The sequence below is a fragment of the Neodiprion pinetum genome, chromosome 1 (assembly GCF_021155775.2).
Source record: "Neodiprion pinetum isolate iyNeoPine1 chromosome 1, iyNeoPine1.2, whole genome shotgun sequence".
NCBI lineage: Eukaryota > Metazoa > Arthropoda > Insecta > Hymenoptera > Diprionidae > Neodiprion > Neodiprion pinetum.
Genome location: NC_060232.1, coordinates 18,813,709 through 18,831,354, shown reverse-complemented (window position 1 = coordinate 18,831,354; position 17,646 = coordinate 18,813,709). Strand labels below are relative to the sequence as shown.

The window sequence follows — 17,646 nt, the reverse complement described above, 5'->3', positions numbered from 1 at the left end:
CATTTATGTGCACTCTCATGGTGCGTAACTGTTATTTTGAATCTCTGTAATAAAAAAACGGTGAAAAACACATTCTTGAAACTTCACTTATCGCTTTGAGCAGGCCTTGTGAAGGTACAGTATTTTTTTCAGATTTTTCAATCATGTCCTACATCGTGAAAATGACTCTAAAATAACGCCGCGACGCCGCCGCGGGGTAGCGGTGGACGGCAACCGGCCGCCCGCCATTACGTAGAGACTCGACGCGCCGCAATTTCATGCGCATCGACACCTTTAATGATTTTTTACTCGAAAACGAAGAAAAACACCCCTCTGGAATTAATTCACAGGTTGTAGTACAGTTCAAGGAACATGTCAGAATTTTAAAAAAATTTTTTGATCGTGTCGGTCACTGTTTTAAAAATCTTTGAAAAATTAATTGTTAAATAAACAATTGATAACAACTTTTTTTTACCATTTCGTATTTTTTTTTAAATTCTATGGAGCTTTCCGCGTAATTTGAAAAAAAAAAAAAAATTGTATCTAATTTGTTGCCGAAGTTATGAATTTTTGAAAAAAATGGGAGTCTAATTTGTTATTGTTAATAAAAAATCGAATTTTGCATTATGAGATTCGCGCTTTGGCACAAAAATCTAACTCCCCTTACACAATCCACATGCCAAATTAAAAAAATATCTGAGAGATGACTGATCCGGTTGACGCGGAATAGCCCATAAACGTTTTTCTTAACATTTTTCATGACTTGGTGGTTGGCCAAGTGGATATACGCGCGAGGCTGAGGGTCACCTCTTTTTTGGTTCGATACCCACTTTTTTTTCAAATATCTTATGTTTATTCGAAAATACGGCAAGTATCATAATTGATTATACATTTTTTTCTTCCGATATACCAACTTCGTCAGATATAAGTTTCAACAATGACAATAATGATCGTGTGATTAACTATTTTTTTTTCTTTTTCAGGTACCCCAGGCTTTTGAGAGTGTGCGAAACCCCCACTACCGCTAAATTGCGTCCCACATGAGCGAGAAACACCAACTTTTTTTTTTTTTTTGACTCGCTCACGTAGGATTAAATTTGGCGAAAACAGGAGTTTCACATTCCCTTGAAAAATTGCAGGGCAAAGATTCTCCATCAAATTATATTATATATAAAATTCTCTAGGTGGGTAATAATTGATATACTTGAAAACATTTTTTCCCCTCTAGGTCCCCCGGATTCTTGAAAAAAAAAACAAGTTGTTGAAGGATCATCGTTAATGCTAATATCAACGAAGATTATCCAATAAATATTTTTTTTTATTCAAGCGTTTTATGTTTAAACCAAAGCTCAGTTGCAGCAACAATTGTTACTTACATTTTTTTTTATCTTGCTTGGTATCCCAGCTCCATAACATACCTGAATGTATTAAGAATATACTCCTTTAAAAATGTACTATCTGCACTCCTCGAATACTTCGCACTGCGAATGTAGGAATTTGGAGTTGGGCTTGGTTAGCAATTTTGAGTCGATATAAAGAGACTAGTTATTAATTAAGTTGTGTTAAATATTGTGGCCAGGATGGATGAAATAAATGTCCAACACACTTCATTTTATTATTACACAAAGTATTCACTTTATTATTATTATTATCATTAAACTTAAGATATTAAAGATTCACACGGATTCGCATCACGCCTGATAAAGATTTACTGTGTCTTGCCTCTTCTCTTCACATCTCGTGTGTTGTTCTCTAACCTTCACTTTTTTCTCCTGTTTACACACCTCGCTTTGCTGGGAAGCGCTGTGTACGCGTATACTACACAGCATACTAAACTAAACTACATACACTAGCATACTAAATCACTCATATTTCCACAAGTTGATAGTTAGTTAATTGTCAATTTGGATAATTTGTTCTTAATAACGAATTGTTACTTCATTTTTAGGTTTTCTTGATGCGCGTTCTGCCTCATCTTTAGCCTAATATAATACACTATTGCATACGACAAAATGTCGGAAGCGTTGTTACGTCCAGCATACCACTTCTTTCTATTTTTCCTACTCGCTAACTCTCCCACAGTTCTTACATTAATCTCATGGTCTTTGTCCTGTCCTCTTATCTCTACGTAGTCTCACGCTATTCACTATCACGCTTACTCATCAAATTCCATTCCCTACTCCTAGCATTGTCACACCTTTTCTGCACCCGTACGTTTCACGTCTCGAGGAACACTCCTATTCTAACTCTCAACAACGTCACATCTAGACTTCTTACATAGCTTCATACAACACACTTCGTTTTTACCGTCATCTGAACTTCCTCGAAATAAATATATTAGTAATATCTCAAACAAACCCTACGTTATTCGATCCTCATCCTGATTTCCGGTTGTCCTGGAACTTAAAAGCGAAGCCAACCAGTTTACTTTTACCGCTCAGGAGTAACTCTACTCACGGACGTAACAGCGTGCTGAGCGCAAGGAAACGTAAATATGTATGTGTCTACAACTTCCTCGATAGTCAGTGCGAAGACACGTTTGCTGGATGCATGCTTTGCAAACGATGCTTCAATGTGGCGTATAGGTTTGAAAAAATGGAAATTTGCATGGATTAAGCTACCGCGAATTTCATTTCCACCACCAATTGAGACACAGAATATGGGCAAGTGGAATCCAATCCCACTACTTTTTCACAGGACGTGCAAGATTTATATTTTTTCAAGATCTGTTTGCAGAGAAATCCTGTAATAATGTACAACATTCTCTTGTTAGGGTATTTTTTCAAAGCAAAAAAAGCAACGACCCAGAGCAATGTGTATCCAACGTAAAAAATAACACAACGAACGAAGCAATGGATAGCGAGAACAGTAAGCAAAGCTTTGTTAGTATATTACACACCTGCACCGTTTTTGTTAGTGAGAAGCAATTAATCGCAAATGCTTGATAATGATATACCACCCGTGACATAGTAGACCATGCAATCGAGAATAGGAGAAAGGGTATAATTGTGGTGAAGATTATAATCAATAATGTCGTCCGCCTTCCAATCGTCCTGTTGCAATATTGAGTCCAGTTTCATCCGGAACTCTAAGATGCTTAGCACTCTTGCTCTCACCCTTTTCTCCGTAGGAAGCCTTCAATTTACCGATCGATATCACAGTGGTTGGCGATAAGGCTTCGGAAACGGTGCAATTTCTATAGATTGGAGGTTTTATGACGCTGTATACAGACAGCAATTTGTGAAGTTGCAAGAACGTAGGGCAGCTCGGGTGGTCGTTACATCCGGCTGATTGTGGTATGGTGCCAAAGAATTTCTGGAACAGGTAAGCGAATTGAACATGTCAAACACATAGTTCGTTGTCGCACACCATTTATTGTCTTATTACGATTTATGCGATTTTCACAATTTTTACGTACATTTGGAAAATTTGTGAAATTTAGAGGTTGTGTTTGCGAACATTACCTTACGACAGTGCGAACTAGCGGTAGCGCCGAAAAATAAAAAATGCAGCGTAAGCCTATTCCCCCTACCACGCAAATTTCGATGAGTTTCAAGACCTGTATGTAAGACTTGATATGGAGTGCGCTCTCCTCCTCTCTAACCTGCATAGCCGGTATACAACCGTGCTGGTGACTAACATTCGTCAATCGTATCGTGTAACCGCCTAGATTTGTAGTGTCCGAGCATTCTATACGTCACTTTCGCGTCGGATTGTTGTTAAAGTTGCGGGGTGGTTTTTCTCTTTATCTTATTCGTTTGCAAACGTTTTATTTGTATCTGAAGAAATTCAGCAGATGCGCTGGAATAGTAAGAGAATTTGAATATGTAAACATTGAACTTGTTAATGTATCGTGTATATTTCTAATTATTTTTGCCATTCATAATTATTATGTTAAATTCAAGAGCGTAGTGTAGAGTAACAAGATATTTTATAAAACAGGGTCTTCAATTACTTCTGAATCAGAAATTCCATTTTGAAATTATTGATGAACTCGTATTTTTTTCTAGACAGCAGTCACTATGTCTACTACAAACGTTGGTAAAAATTTCGTTAACTGTGGTATATCAAAAAAAAGATGGTCGGATCAAAACAAATTGTCAATACGAACGATGAAGTCAATACTCTTTCAGATTGTTTAGCTGAGACAGTTGTAGTTGGTGATATTCTATTTCGTAATTGCGGTGGCACCGTTCATTTCGCAAAGGCAAAAAAACAAAAACTTGAAAAGGCACAAGACGTGGCAACAGCTCCTCAGCCCGAACGTCAAGAGTCGATTTCATCTTAAGAACCATTATCACAACAAGCTAAGAACGATCCACCTTATCAACCACCAGCGGGACCAGCAAAAACAGAAGTTATAGAGCAAACTAGTTACGTTTTGAAGAGTATTTTCTACACAAAGTTATTGTTTTGTGTGTCGATACAGTTCTGGACTCATTGTCGTGCCGTTTGAAGTGCGTCAATAAGTTTTTGTCGGAAAACAAATATTCATCCCAAAGGGTAATCGATGTTGTCAGAAACATTAAATGAAGAAACGATTTTATGCAGATGAAATAGAACGTTTGAGAATAGTTTCTCATTCAAGCTCTGTAACGGATGCAGATATAACTGAATTATTCAAAGCTTTGATTGTAGTGCAACTTCGGATCGAGAACTACACGATAAAATCGGCGATTTTTCTATCTCTAAAGAGAAAATTGGTACATTTACTGGACTGAATTGGGAACAGTTGATCCAATTGCGCGAAATGATGGTTTCTTGGAGAATTACGGATAATCGGAGTGTTGCACAAGATCTCGTTGTTTTTTTCTTTTTTTTCTTTTTTTTTTTTGATAACGCTGGTAAAAATGCCTTATGCACACCCTGGAGCTTCGCGCAAGAAGCTTCAGGGTAGTGTGGGACTCGCACCCACTAAAAAACCAGCGGCCACTCTGGTACAAGTAGGGGGGACTCCCCGGAACCGCGCGAGGCATAACCTCAGGGATCCCCCCGGCACCTTCGCGGTTACGCGCGGACCTTACTTTAACGCCTATCCGGGAGTTGCGCCTCCCGGCTCCCTCCCACCACATCCTATGCTCAGCGTCCTCTCGCGAAGGACGACCCTGCCCGCTGGTGGGACGTCTTCTGTTGCCGCTGCGACGAGAGCTCCGCTTAACGGAGCTGCCAAGCGAATGGAGACCCCCACTTGGTGCTCGATGTTCGCGATAATGAGCACCCTGCCCTTGCGGATCCGGGGGAAGATGGATCCGGCGCGACCGTCACATCCGCCGTCCCCGGGTGGGGGGCCGAAGAGAGAGAGGCAGAAGAAGAAGAAGAAGAAGAGGGGGCATGGCCGGAATGACCCTATCGTCACCCTATCGCCTAGCGTCTCACCTATCCTGGCACCAGATTCCAAGTTGCCCTGCACCCCTCCTCTCCCCTCCGCCCCCGAACCACGGCCACGACCCAAAGGACCGGGCTGAGGTCGACTGGTGTCCCGTCCCGCAAATCCGTTTGGACCCCTGCCCGTGTAGGTCTGAGCCTACGTCATGCCCGCGCTTACACGCGAACCACCCCCATTTCTCCCGCTCAAGCGGGTCGCGCGGTGCACGCTGCGCCGCGTTCGCTGTCGTAACCGCTCCCGCTGTTCCTTGGCCGTCATGACCCGCTCCGCGAAGCTAGCCACCGCCACCCATCCCTCTCTAGACCCTACCATAGCCCTGATCAGGCCAGGCGGTGTCAGATCCTCCCCTACGACGCGCTTTAGGGCATCCCTCTTGTCTTTCCACGCGGGGCACGCCTCCACCGTGTGGCTCGCCGTGTCTTCCTCCAGCCGGCAGTACCAGCAGGTCGGCCTCTCCGTCTTCCCTATTCTATATAGAAAATCTGCGAAGTACCTGTGGCCTGTCAGGACCTGGGTCACACGGAAGGTCATGCTTCCGTGTGCCCTGTCGAACCATCTCGTCCAGTTTGCTAGGATAACTAACCTCAACCTCTCGCTGGGGAGCCCCGCACTTCCGAGGTCCACCTTCCATTGCTCGCGGGCTACGCGCAGTTCCTCCTCTCTAATCGCTTTGACCATGCTCTGGGACCACGTCCTGGTCGACCGTGGTTCGCGCACTCTATGGAATGTGCGCTCGTACGCATCAGCCACTAGATATAGTGGTAGGGTCCTGGCCAGCATCGAAACGGCCACGAAGGAGGCCATGCGATGTGCCGCAACCACTCTTGCGCATATCCCTCTCTGGCACCTCGTAATTACCTGCTGGATGTACTTTGAGGACCTCGCCACATCCCCCCCACACCGGAGCGCCGTACATTATCACCGCGAATAGAGTTTGAGCATAAAGCCTACGCCTGGGTTCGGATGGCTCCCTCAGGTTTGGCATCAGCCTCGCTAGTGTCCTCGTGACACCCCCTAGCCTAGTCTCCATGGACGCGAAGTGCGCTTTGAACGTCAGGCCGGGATCCAGTCGCACCCCCAGGTACTTCATGGACCCCGACAGTAGCACCCTCTCCGCGCCAACTCTGACGTCTGGGATGTTTGGTGCTTCCCCCCTTTTCACGCGCCGGAATAAGACAGCTTCCGTCTTGCTCGCCGCAACCGTGAGGCCTAGGCCCGAAATTCGCCGGACTACCCTGGCTACCATCGCATTTGCCAGTGCTACCGCTGTGGATGGATCCCCAACGGAACTCAACACCAGCGTGTCGTCCGCGTAGCAGACAATAACACAGTCTGCAACCCCCTCCCCCCGCAGAACCTCGTCGAAGGTCAAGTTCCATAGCAGGTGGCCGAGAACCGAGCCCTGTGGGACCCCAGCCGTCACTGCCAGACTCCTCAGCTCTCCATCTCCGTTTGTATATTCCACGTGCCTGTCCCACAGGTAGGAATCCAGGACCCGTCGAAGATACTCCGGAGCCGCTTTGTCTTTAAGTGCGTCCCTTATGGATGGCCATGGCATACTATTGAATGCGTTGGCGATGTCGAGAAACACAGCCACCGCGTAGCCCCCATTTTCCGTGGCGTTTTCCACGAATCGTCGCACCCTTAGTAGAGCATCGTTCGTGGATCGCCCTTCCCGAAACCCGTACTGGTCCTCGGACAAGCGCGCCCGAGGATTTCCCTCCATCCATTTGCCCAGCCGAGCCACCAGGATCCTCTCGAACATTTTACTCACCTCGTTCAGGAGGCATATCGGCCTTACTTTGGGGATAGGCCCGGTGGGCCCCCCCCCCCTTAGGGATGAGGACCAGTCGAGCCTTCTTCCATGGCAGCGGAACGACTTCTTCTCGTAGGCAGAGGCTGAAATTCCTCGACAGTAGTGCGATCATTCCCTCCGGAACTCTCGCCCACGCACTTCCCTTAACGCCATCCGGTCCCGGGGCGACATTGCGCGAGCATGCCTCTTTAAGCGCAGCTCGAACCTCGTCCGCCGTGACCGCCCACCGTTCGTCCCACCGACAGCCGCTCTGGGCCCTCGGAGCGCATCCATCGCCCCTCGGGAAGAGGGCATCAAGGAGGCTCCTGAGGGTATCCTCCTCCAGCGTCTCCGTCAACCCTCTTTGGGAGCTTCGCAGTTTGCCTAACACCAATTTGTAAGAGAGACCTCATGGATCCGCTTCCACGGAGCTGATGAGGTCTCTCCACGCCTTGGCCTTGGCCGCTTTTATGCCGTCTCGGAGCACCCTCTTGGCGGCCCGATACTCGGCCTCTTTTTCCTGACGGTCATCAACCGTCCGTCTTCCCCTAGCGAGGCGCCTCCTCGCCGCTATGCAGAACCTGCGTATATCGGCCAGCTCCTTGCTCCACCAGTATGTCGCCTTCCTGGAGCGATTCCCCGTGCGAGCTCTAGGCGCGGCTGCGTCGCAGGCCTGCGTCATGGCACGCTCAATCCATCCTGCAAGGCCCTCTGGCGTCGTATAATCCCCTCCAGTTGGTCCCCAGGAAAGGGTGAGGGACAGAGCATCTGTCAGATGTTCCGGACTGAACTTCGACCAGTTCCAGCGCATGTGGCCCTTTCTACCCCTGTGCTCTTCGCGTCTAGGAGTACCGACCTCGTACGAGATGTACCGGTGGTCGGATAGTGTTTCCGTCTCCTCCAACACCCGCCACCCCTTGATCACGGGTACAAGATTAACTGACGACCACGTCAGGTCGACGACAGATGACCCCTGTGCCCTAATGCATGTCGCCGTCCTCCCAGTGTTGTGGAGACGTACACCGCATGATGCCGATCACTCCTCGAGCAGCTCTCCCCTTCGGTTGGACCCAGACGGGTACCAGGTCGGCGAGCGGGCATTGAAATCCCCCCCCACCAGTACCCCCCTCCCACTGTTCCCCGCCAGCCGGATCACCCGAGCCAGGTCGTCCAGATGCTCAGTGAACTCCGCTATCAGAATGTTCGGGGATATATACACCGATATGGCAATTATATCCCCGAACTTAGCGGCCACGTACCCTTTTCCCCTTTTGACGAGCGAGCCCCCGCGGACGTTACCCTCCGCCCTTCAGTATATGGCCGCCCGGCCATCGTCACTGCTAAGCCAGGTGGCCACGCTCGGGGTAGCGTATGGCTCAGATACGAGGCACACGTCGATTTCCCTTTCGAGCACTACTTGCTTCAGTAGGTCCTGAGCCCCCCTGCTGTGGTTTAAGTTACACTGTATGTACCTGACCATCCTCGCTTGCATTAGTCGCGGGCCTCCGACCCCGTTCGCCGATGGATGTACAACGTCCCGAACCCATCCTGTGGGCGCTGTCTATCCCTCTCCCCTCGCAGACCGCGCATTTGGGGTTGGCCGTGCAATCTCGCGCCTGGTGGCCCTCAGCGCTGCACCTGTAGCACGCGGCCCGGCGCTCTGTCGACGCCTTGCACATACTCCCTATGTGGCCAAAGCCCCAACACTTGTAGCATTGCCTGGGGCGCGCCTCCAGCAGCTCTACCCTGGCCGTGGTCCAGCCGATCTTCACCTTGCCCTTCTTCGCGACAGCCACAGCTGCCCTCAGGGGGCACTGTGCCCACGCACTGTATAGTCCATTCGGTGTCCTCCTCGGAACACCTACACGGACCTCCTCCACCTTACAGCCACCCTGCTCGGCTAGGGTGCGAGTCAGTTCCTCGGTGGACACTGAGTAATCCAAGCCCAGGACTCTCAGTTCGCCCTTGATAACCAGCCTTGTCACTGAGACTGCGTTGCCGTATTTATCGAGGATTACTTTGGTCAGCTGCGCCGCTAGAGCGTCCGCCTTCCTCGCATTCTCGGGGCCAGGAATCTCAATGAGAACCCCCCCCGTTAGCTGCCCGCCGCACCCTCGTCTCCTCTATACCCAGCTCCGCGAGTTGTATTTTCTCGCGTGCGAACTTGAGTACTTCCGCATACGGGGTGTTCTCCCCTCTGCTTTTGATAGCAACGGCTGCTGTCCTCGGGGCTCTACGGCGAGCCACCGTGGGTCTGTCCTCCCCGGTACGCCGCAGGGCCCCTGTTGGGGCAGTCTGCGTGGTTTCCACTGCTGCCCCACTCGGCACTCCCTCCCCAAGGCGCTTTCCTTTTCTCTTCCTCTTCGTTCTCCAGCCCCCCTTACCGTTCTCTGCATCGGCGCCGTCATCGACTTCCATCGGAGTGTCGGTCGCACCCCGGTCACCCGAGGACCTTCGCACTTTCTCCGTGGTGGCCTCCGTGCCGCGAGGTTGCGCCGTACCATTACCAAGAGGGTCTTGGTCAGCTGCTCCGCTCTTGCTCGAGGCATCGAGGAACGGGAGGGATATCCTGCCCACCTCCTCTCGCACCTGTTTCAGGGCCGCGGACTGTCTGGCCATCTCCTCATCCCTGACCCTGTCACTGTCCGGGATGAGTCGAAGTTCGGATCCCGTTAGGCGAAGTTCGAACTCCGAAGCACCCGCTGATGTCGCCGTCGTCGGCCCCTCATTGGCCTCCACCTCGCTCCTCCTAGTGGCCGCTCCAAGGTCAAGCACCGTCGTCGTTTGGGCGGCTTCCGACCGTCGCTCGCCGGCTCTCGCGACAGGGCCCCTGCTGGCGACCTGTGCGTATGAGCTTGTCGCCCGGTTCGCTATTTCCGTCTGAGGCCTCTCTCGGCCTTCTCGATTTTTCTCGAGTTCCCGTTGGAGCTCGTCCCTTTCCTTACGGGTATCACGCAACTGAGCCTCTAGGTCCGTGTTGCGCGCCTGCAGGAGAGCGGGGTCACCTGCTGCCTCCGCTTTCACGGTAAGGGTAAGCAGGGCCTCCTTCGCCAAGCCCACCTTTGTCTTTATTTCTCCACTCAATCTGCCCTGCATGGATTTGCATCTCATCCTTATGGCGTCTATGTCCTCGAGCCACTCCATTAGCTGTGCCCCGAGGTCCGATGCTGACATGAGCCTGTATTCCGCAGGGCCTGCCCCCTGCGGGATTTTCTTTGGGGACCTAGTCGCGGCTCTGGCCTTCCTTTTTCCCACTGAAGGGTTCTTTGTTGGCCGCAGGTTCGAGCCCTGCGCGCTCCACTCTGACCCAGACTCCCCTGCTTCGGAGTCGTCTTCCAGGTAAGTTCCCTTGACGATAGCTGTGCACCTCTTCTTGCGCTTCGGGCGAGCTCCTAGAAGCGTACGTGCTGCCTCCTCCTCGCCTGAGGGGCTGGCCGTTCCCTTCCCCTCCCCCTCGGTAGTCAGAGTTTGATGCCGCGGTTTCTCTTTCCCTTCTACCTCGAGTCTGCGCGGGAGGAAGAGCTCTCCGTCCGAGAGTGCAGCGTTCTCGGGCGGCGTTAGCTAGTCCCCCTTTCGTTTGTTCCCCTGCTGCTGCTGGTGTCGCGTGGGTGTCTCCTCGGGCACCACCTGTGGCGGTGCGTTGATTCCCCCCACAGTCTCCGCCAAAACGTTGGGTGCAAGTGAATGCCCTGGCGTACCCCCCGGCTCCGTGTTTTCAAGAGGGGGCCAGCTAATGCCCCGCACAAGTGTCTGTCCGCGCGCGCGCGCGCCCCTGCCCCTCGCGTGCCCCCGCGAGCCCTTGCTATCCAGGTGCTCTTGCACCTTTCCTTGCTTCACCTTCTGCCTACTCGATGTTAAATTATCCATATTGAATTGTTTGTTTGATTACGACGGTTCGGCTATCATGGCAGCCACACCGCGGTGTGGCATCTTTCCCCGCCGGAAAAAATCCTATCCCCTCGCATGGAAGCCGCTGTCGGTTTATCGGGTGGTCTGCCCTATCCATGCGAACCCCCCATCCCTGGCTCTTTCCAGTCGCCCGGCCGGGGATTCCCCTGCTAATCCGAGACAGGGTAGGCCACCGGCCGAGTAAGACCTTGCCGGATTTGCCCTACCGGACATCGGATATGAGGAAATACTGACCAGGTAATCCTCCACGCATGCGCCCGGGGCACCAAGTTTGACTCCCAGATTGGCTCCAGTCAGCTGCAAGGAGCAGTTCTCCCACGTTGAACATGTGGTTTCCTGGGACCTTCGCCAGGGAACCGAGGTTCCGTGGACTAACGTTTACCCGTAGTACGCCACAGAGGTCCGGTAAAGGTACTGACTTCACCCGCAGCCCCGGTCGGTCGGCAACTACTCCTTCCTTGGTTAGTCTCTGAGAAATCGCCCCAGGAGCCCCAACCGCATCCCATGTACGCATCGCCCATTCAAATCACCATTCATACACCCAGCCCCAAGAGGCTGAGCCGACTGTTCTTAGTGGACGCTCGTCTAGAGTCACTTTCGCCACAAGGTTTTTGAGCCCCGGGGCGTCGGATCCCCAAGATTCATCGCGGCCGTCAAGCCCCTACACCACGACAAGGTGACAGCCGACGTAGGTGGTTGTTTTTTTATTTGGATTATAAACTGGGAGTTCATATGAAATGATCAGCTCTGTTATTGGTCTTGAACGTCATCAATAAATTTCTAAGTTTTAAAAATTTATTTTAAACTCTTTCAAAAAGGACGTGAGTAGTATAACGAAGAGGGTTCTACACGCAGATTCCTCTTACCGATACTTACCGACATCCTCCCCAGACTCAAACCCTTTTCCGCGATGACGTCACAATCTGCCGTACCGACTTGAGGTCAAAAACGTGCAACCTTACCGACAGTTGTATCGGTCAAGGGTCAGTATCGTGTTGTTTTACCGACAATCTTACCGACCGAAGGTCAAAGTCTGTAATGCTCGCCTGCCAACGGTGGAGGGCATGGATTTTTTTTCCTACTTAAATGTCGGTTACCGTCCCGCATTCTCTGCCCACGATAGGACTGCTGATGTGTTACATCAACCACCTCACATTCGTTTCCCACAGTAGAACTGCTGATGTGTAACATCAACCACCTCACATTCCTTTCCCACGTTATCAACCACGCGACATTCCAAAGTTAATGGTTCTGAGGATTGTTTTTTACTGGCTCGGATATCGGTACGATATTATCCGCATGACATTCTTTTTAGCTTGTAACTGTGAAGTGAACTCTACTATAAGATTTGAACGGATTCAGACAGGGCCAGAGTGCGAGGTCAACCGATAGCTGCGGTAGTACACATTCAGAGCCAAGGATCTGCGGTGTTGGGTTACTATCGCTTTAAGAATCCAAGACACTGCGCGCGCACACACAAACATACGTACAGCTGCCCTATAAAAAGGACGCTCATCACTGCAAATGATCATTCAGTATCAACTTGTCAAGTATACGTGAGGAAAAAGCTAAAGATGGAATCCACGAAGTGTTTGAGATTGATTGATATTATAAAAACGGCGCATAAAATCTTGGGCAGATCATCATCAAATACAGCAATTCAAAAATGGATGAAATTCAGAAGTCAAAATATTCGGCTTCTCAACAAAATTTTGCGAAAAGCTTCATCGATTGGAGAAAAGATGAGAATTATCATAACGATTGGACTCTTGAAAGCACTCGCGGAAAAATTCACACTTCTTCAGAAAACGGGTGGAGATACGCAAAAGGAAAGAAGAAGCGATCGAGTTCACTGGGAAGATTTGGAATCAGCTTTTGGGGGGAGAATTCGAATTGGATTCATCGTCAATTTGAAGCATGAAGATGTGGAGAGATTTCTAGAAGACGCAAAGATACTAGCTGTGACAAGACTAAAAACCGTGTTAAAGAAAGACAGGAGGTTAAAAGCCAACGTTATCCTGGCTTGTAAATTTGAAGTTAGAAAAAATGATCACACAATGGAAGAGATCAAATTTTTGCATACGAGAAATATAATCATCCTCCAGACAACGGATATTAACGAATAGTTCATCGAAAACGCGACAGAGCGTTTGTTGAGAAAAGGTGGAAGATTTCCAGAAAGAGGATTCAGGCTGGTCGCTGTCTGAAATAATCAATTTTACTGTGAATATCAAAAAGTACGTGCCACTACGAGGCGGTGTGTTCACGTACACCCCGTTACCTGAGCATATCAGTTATAATAAGGCTGTCGTCAACATCTGCAACAGCGACCCATATTGCTTTCTTTGGTCGGTCATAGCAGCTTTGTTCCCAGCCGACAACAACCATCTCAACACGACCAGCTCGTACCCGCGTTTCAGCTCAGGGCTACGGTATGATGGTATAAAGTTTCCTATGTCTCTAGACAAAAACACCATTTCAAAATTTGAGAAACTTAATGGACTTTCCACTGAAGTTTATGGTATAGACCAAGGTTATCGAAAAAAAAGTGAAATAGTACCGATTCACCTGAGTCAGAATGAGTCTGATAAACCTGTAATTCATCTTTTAGCGATAGAAACTAAAATCACTGACGATGACGATGATGTTGATGTGGAAAATTAAAAAAAAAATAGAATCTTTTATTTTATTTGTATTCGAAATCTGTCTCGATTAACAAGTTCTCAATTTTCTAAACATGAATGTCGTACTTGGTTATGTGATTGATGTTTGACTTACTTTCGATCTGAAGGATGTTTATCAAAGCACAATGTGGATTGCATGAATTTAAACAAAACCAAAGTTATCTTACCAGCAGAAGAGGACAAGATTCTCAAATTTTCAAATTTCAAGCACAAAGAATCCGTTCCATTCTGCGTTTACGCAGATCTAGAATGTTTACTGCAGCCCACTCTGAAAAGTTTTTGGGAAAAAGAATCAATTTATCAGGAGCATCTTCCGTATAGTATAGCTTACTATCTACATTGTGCGTTCAACGATCCAATTTCGACATTCTGAATCAATCGTGGTGAGACTTGCATTCAATTGGGTTGGGGATGAGTTAGAGAAATTGGCACATTCGTTAGGAGCTTATTTCGAAACTGTTGTATTGATGAAACCGCTCAATTTCGATCAAATCAACGAATTTCATTCAACAACAGTGTGTCACATTTGTGAAAAACCGTTCACACTCACAGACGTGAAACATCGTGATCACTGTCAATTCACAGGAAAGTACCGTGGTGCTGCTCATCGAGGTTGCAATTTAAATTACCAAAATTCGCACACTATCCCACTGATATTCCACAATCTATCAGGTTACGATTAGCATTTTCTGATCAAAGCGCTGACTACATCGTTCGAGGGCACAATCGAGCTTCCACCCGTAAACAAAGAAGAGTACATTTCATTTATAAAGTATGTCGAGGGGACAGATGTAAAGTTCAGATTCATAGATTCGTACCGTTTCGTGCCAAGTAGTCTTGAGAAATTAGCAACGTATCTCAGTGATGATGAAAAACAATCACATGAAAATTTTATGGTAGCTCAGATGGATTTCAGTTATTGACCAGAAAAGGAGTGTTCCCGCACGAATACATAGACAGTTGGGAGAAGCTAGAGGACAGGCGTCTACCATCCAAACAACAATTTCACTCAGAATTAAATGATCGGGATATATCAGACGACGACTATGCACATGCATGTGAAGTTTGGCAAACTTTTAACGTTTAAACTTTGGGAAAGTATTCGAACTTGTATATGCAGACGGACGTGTTCTTACAAGACGACGTTTTTCAAAATTTTCGACAGAATTGTTGGACCACGTACAAAATGGACCCATTACACTACTACACATCGCCCGGTCTGTCGTTTGATGCAATGTTAAAATGTACAGGCATCGAGCTCGAGCTTCTCACCGACATAGATATGGTTATGTTTATCGAAAAAAGTATTCAAGGTGGTGTGTCATAGTGCTCAAACAGATACGCAAAGGCTAACAACAGCTACATGGGGGAGGCATTCCATCCTGAGGTCGAAGAATCTTAGCTCATGTACTTTGACGTTAATAATTTGTACGGTGTTACTGTGAGCTTCGCTCTGCCGTGCAATTCCTTCAAATGGGTGTCAGGTTTCAGATAGTGCGACGTTCTTGCCATCCCGAACGATGCGGAGTTTGGTTACATACTCGAGGTCGATTTGGAATATTCTGATGAGCTGCATGAAACTCATAAAGATTTACCATTGTGTCCGGAGCACTATGTACCTCCGATTTCGGACAATATACAGACGAAATTGACGACCACGCTACTTTCCAAGAAAAACTACATTGTTTGCTATCGCGTTTTGAAACGACGTTTGGAATTAGGCTTAGGATTACTCAAAATTTACAAAATTTTCAAATTCAGGCTAACCCCGTGGCTCAAAAATTACATAGATTTGAATACCGATTTGCGGAAAAAATCTCACAACGAATTCGAGAAACATTTTTACAAACTGATGAACAATGCAGTTTTTGGCACAACAATGGAAAACGTGCGAAAGTACAGATATGTTCGATTCATCACCGAATTGTATGGACGGTACGGTGCTAGAGCTACCATAGCCAAACTGTTCACAACAACCTTGTGAAGTCAACTAGTCGGTCGCGCGCCTTACAACTCACGCACCGCAAAAAGCGTTTCACGCTTTCTAGTCACGCGCCATAGAAGAAAGTAATACTTTTGAACAACTGCATGACGGACTCTTTTCACCTGGCTAAAGCCAGCCCAACAAAAAGGGCAAGTTTCCTCAACCCACCGGCTCCTTGGGTGCTTCAACTTGTGAACCTCCCTTCAAAGCCTCTGACTAGGCCACCTGCAATCCTGCTCTCGCTGTGGGACGTCAGGCGAGCTAGAGTAACGTCTCCGAACTACTACCGCCGCATCCCAGCAGCGGTTTCTACGTTCGCCGAGACTCCACCCACCTACGTGTCGACGGCCACACAAACAGAACCGTCCGACAGCGAGTGGGAATCTTCACAACAAGCGACCGTACCGGAGAATCGCCGTCCTTCCACGCCGCCTAGCTCTCCAGAGAGCCGCTACATACCGCCACCGAAGACCACACCGATTCGTCACCAAACCTCATCGCTGAAGCCTCCACCGCGGTGCAACATAACCCAGGCGATTCCTTCACAAGCGTGGCAACCAAAATACTAACTTCTCTGTATATATATTGTAACGTGGCAGTTCGGTTAGGCCTGCCCGTTACAAGAGACTCCCTGAACCCTGGGCGAGATCCCGGAATCAGGGTTTCGAAAATCGAGTCGCGAAATAAGCCTAGCGAGCGCCAGAACTGGAGTCACGCACCCGAGCTTCGACAGGGACAAAATAGCGCATTGCGACCAAGATATTACAGGCTTTTGTTTTTTTTTATTTTTTTTTTGAGTGCACCGGCTACCCTCCAGCGACCAACTTCGACGCCGAAGATCTTTCGAGGCAAGGTGAAACCGCGGAGATCTCGCGGGAAGGACACCGAGGCTGCGGAGGGGGAGGCAACGCAGGTCCCTGCAGCGCGGGAATCCAAGGCTGACGCGATTCCCGCTGGCGGCCGGCGCGCCGCAGCCTCCCCGCTCACCCCGCCTACGCCCAACCGAGGCAACCGCGAGAGACTAGCTAGCGACGAGGGAGCACCACCCCGCCCAACCCCAGGACTCCATAGAGCTGCGCGGGAGACGACATCGCGATCTAGCCTTAAGTTCTGCGCCGCGTAGCGACGACAGGTGCGAGGCAAGTTGCGCAATCCCCAAAATCGATGACAGATCGATTGTTGCGCATTCTTAGGGTGATGACGTCACGAAGGATTAGCGTGACAAGATCGGCGTTGCGACCATGAGAGATCACTCTAGTTCTGGCGGTTAGCTGAAGCTCTAGCACACTGTGACCGTTGCGTTTGTTTCGTGGGTTTCTGAGAATTAGTGTGGTTGCGAGTTAAGATGACCGGGAAGAATCACGAGGGAGTGGGCGAGTTCATCGCTTGGATGTGGAGTGGTAAGCGCTGTTAACCTTCTTGCGAGAGAATCTCGAGAGATAATTAGTAAAGGCTTGCCGAGGACGGATGGCCAGTGAGGATTGGCGTTAGCGACTGTACTCGAGATTCTTTAGCCGATACATCTGCTTGGTGACCGTAGCCTGAGTTGCGCGTAAGGAAGTAGCGTTAATTTCGGGTGATCGAGGAGATCGAGTCGAGTCACGGGTTGAGCCGAGACATTATTGCCTCGAGTTTGAGTGTAACTGAATTCCGTTACACGGGGTCATTTTAACTTCATCCGATACAGCCTCAGTTCTCGTATAGGTCGCGAGCAGTCTAACGGGGAGCATTCGAATTCGCGACCGCGTCGCGCCGTCGCAGAGAAAGCGGAGCTCGGGTGCGCGCTAGTAAAAAGATTCTTTGGTGGAGAATAGTTGCGGGTGACGCGACAAGCCTCGTTTCCGTTTGCTTTTTTTTTTGCATAATCTGTTAGTATTAAGTTGGCGATTAGCGCCATTCTGTAGAAGAC

General features: G+C 48.8%; 2 protein-coding genes across 3 annotated transcripts in view; one reads left to right on the top strand and one right to left on the bottom strand.

The window, feature by feature from the left end:
• Positions 1-17,646, top strand: part of LOC138190738 (two pore potassium channel protein sup-9-like) — a 1,051,447-nt gene that overhangs the window by 537,531 nt on the left and 496,270 nt on the right. The window lies entirely within an intron of this gene.
• Positions 7,570-11,583, bottom strand: LOC138191395 (uncharacterized). The gene is made up of 4 exons (XM_069138142.1): positions 11,276-11,583; positions 9,290-10,665; positions 8,633-9,150; positions 7,570-8,076 (listed from the first exon to the last, which is right to left on the bottom strand). Exons 1-4 carry the CDS (start codon positions 11,581-11,583, stop codon positions 7,570-7,572), a joined length of 2,709 nt encoding a protein of 902 aa, XP_068994243.1.

Excerpts from the sequence above, each read along its gene's own strand:
- LOC138191395 (XM_069138142.1), bottom strand. The coding sequence starts at position 11,583 with ATGCGTACATGGGATGCGGTTGGGGCTCCTGGGGCGATTTCTCAGAGA. Across the intron at positions 10,666-11,275 it reads TTCCTCATATCCGATGTCCG|ACTCGAGGTAGAAGGGAAAG; the intron begins GTAGGGCAAATC and ends CCTCCCGCGCAG. Across the intron at positions 8,077-8,632 it reads ATGCAAGCGAGGATGGTCAG|GGGTGGCGGGTGTTGGAGGA; the intron begins GTACATACAGTG and ends CCCGTGATCAAG.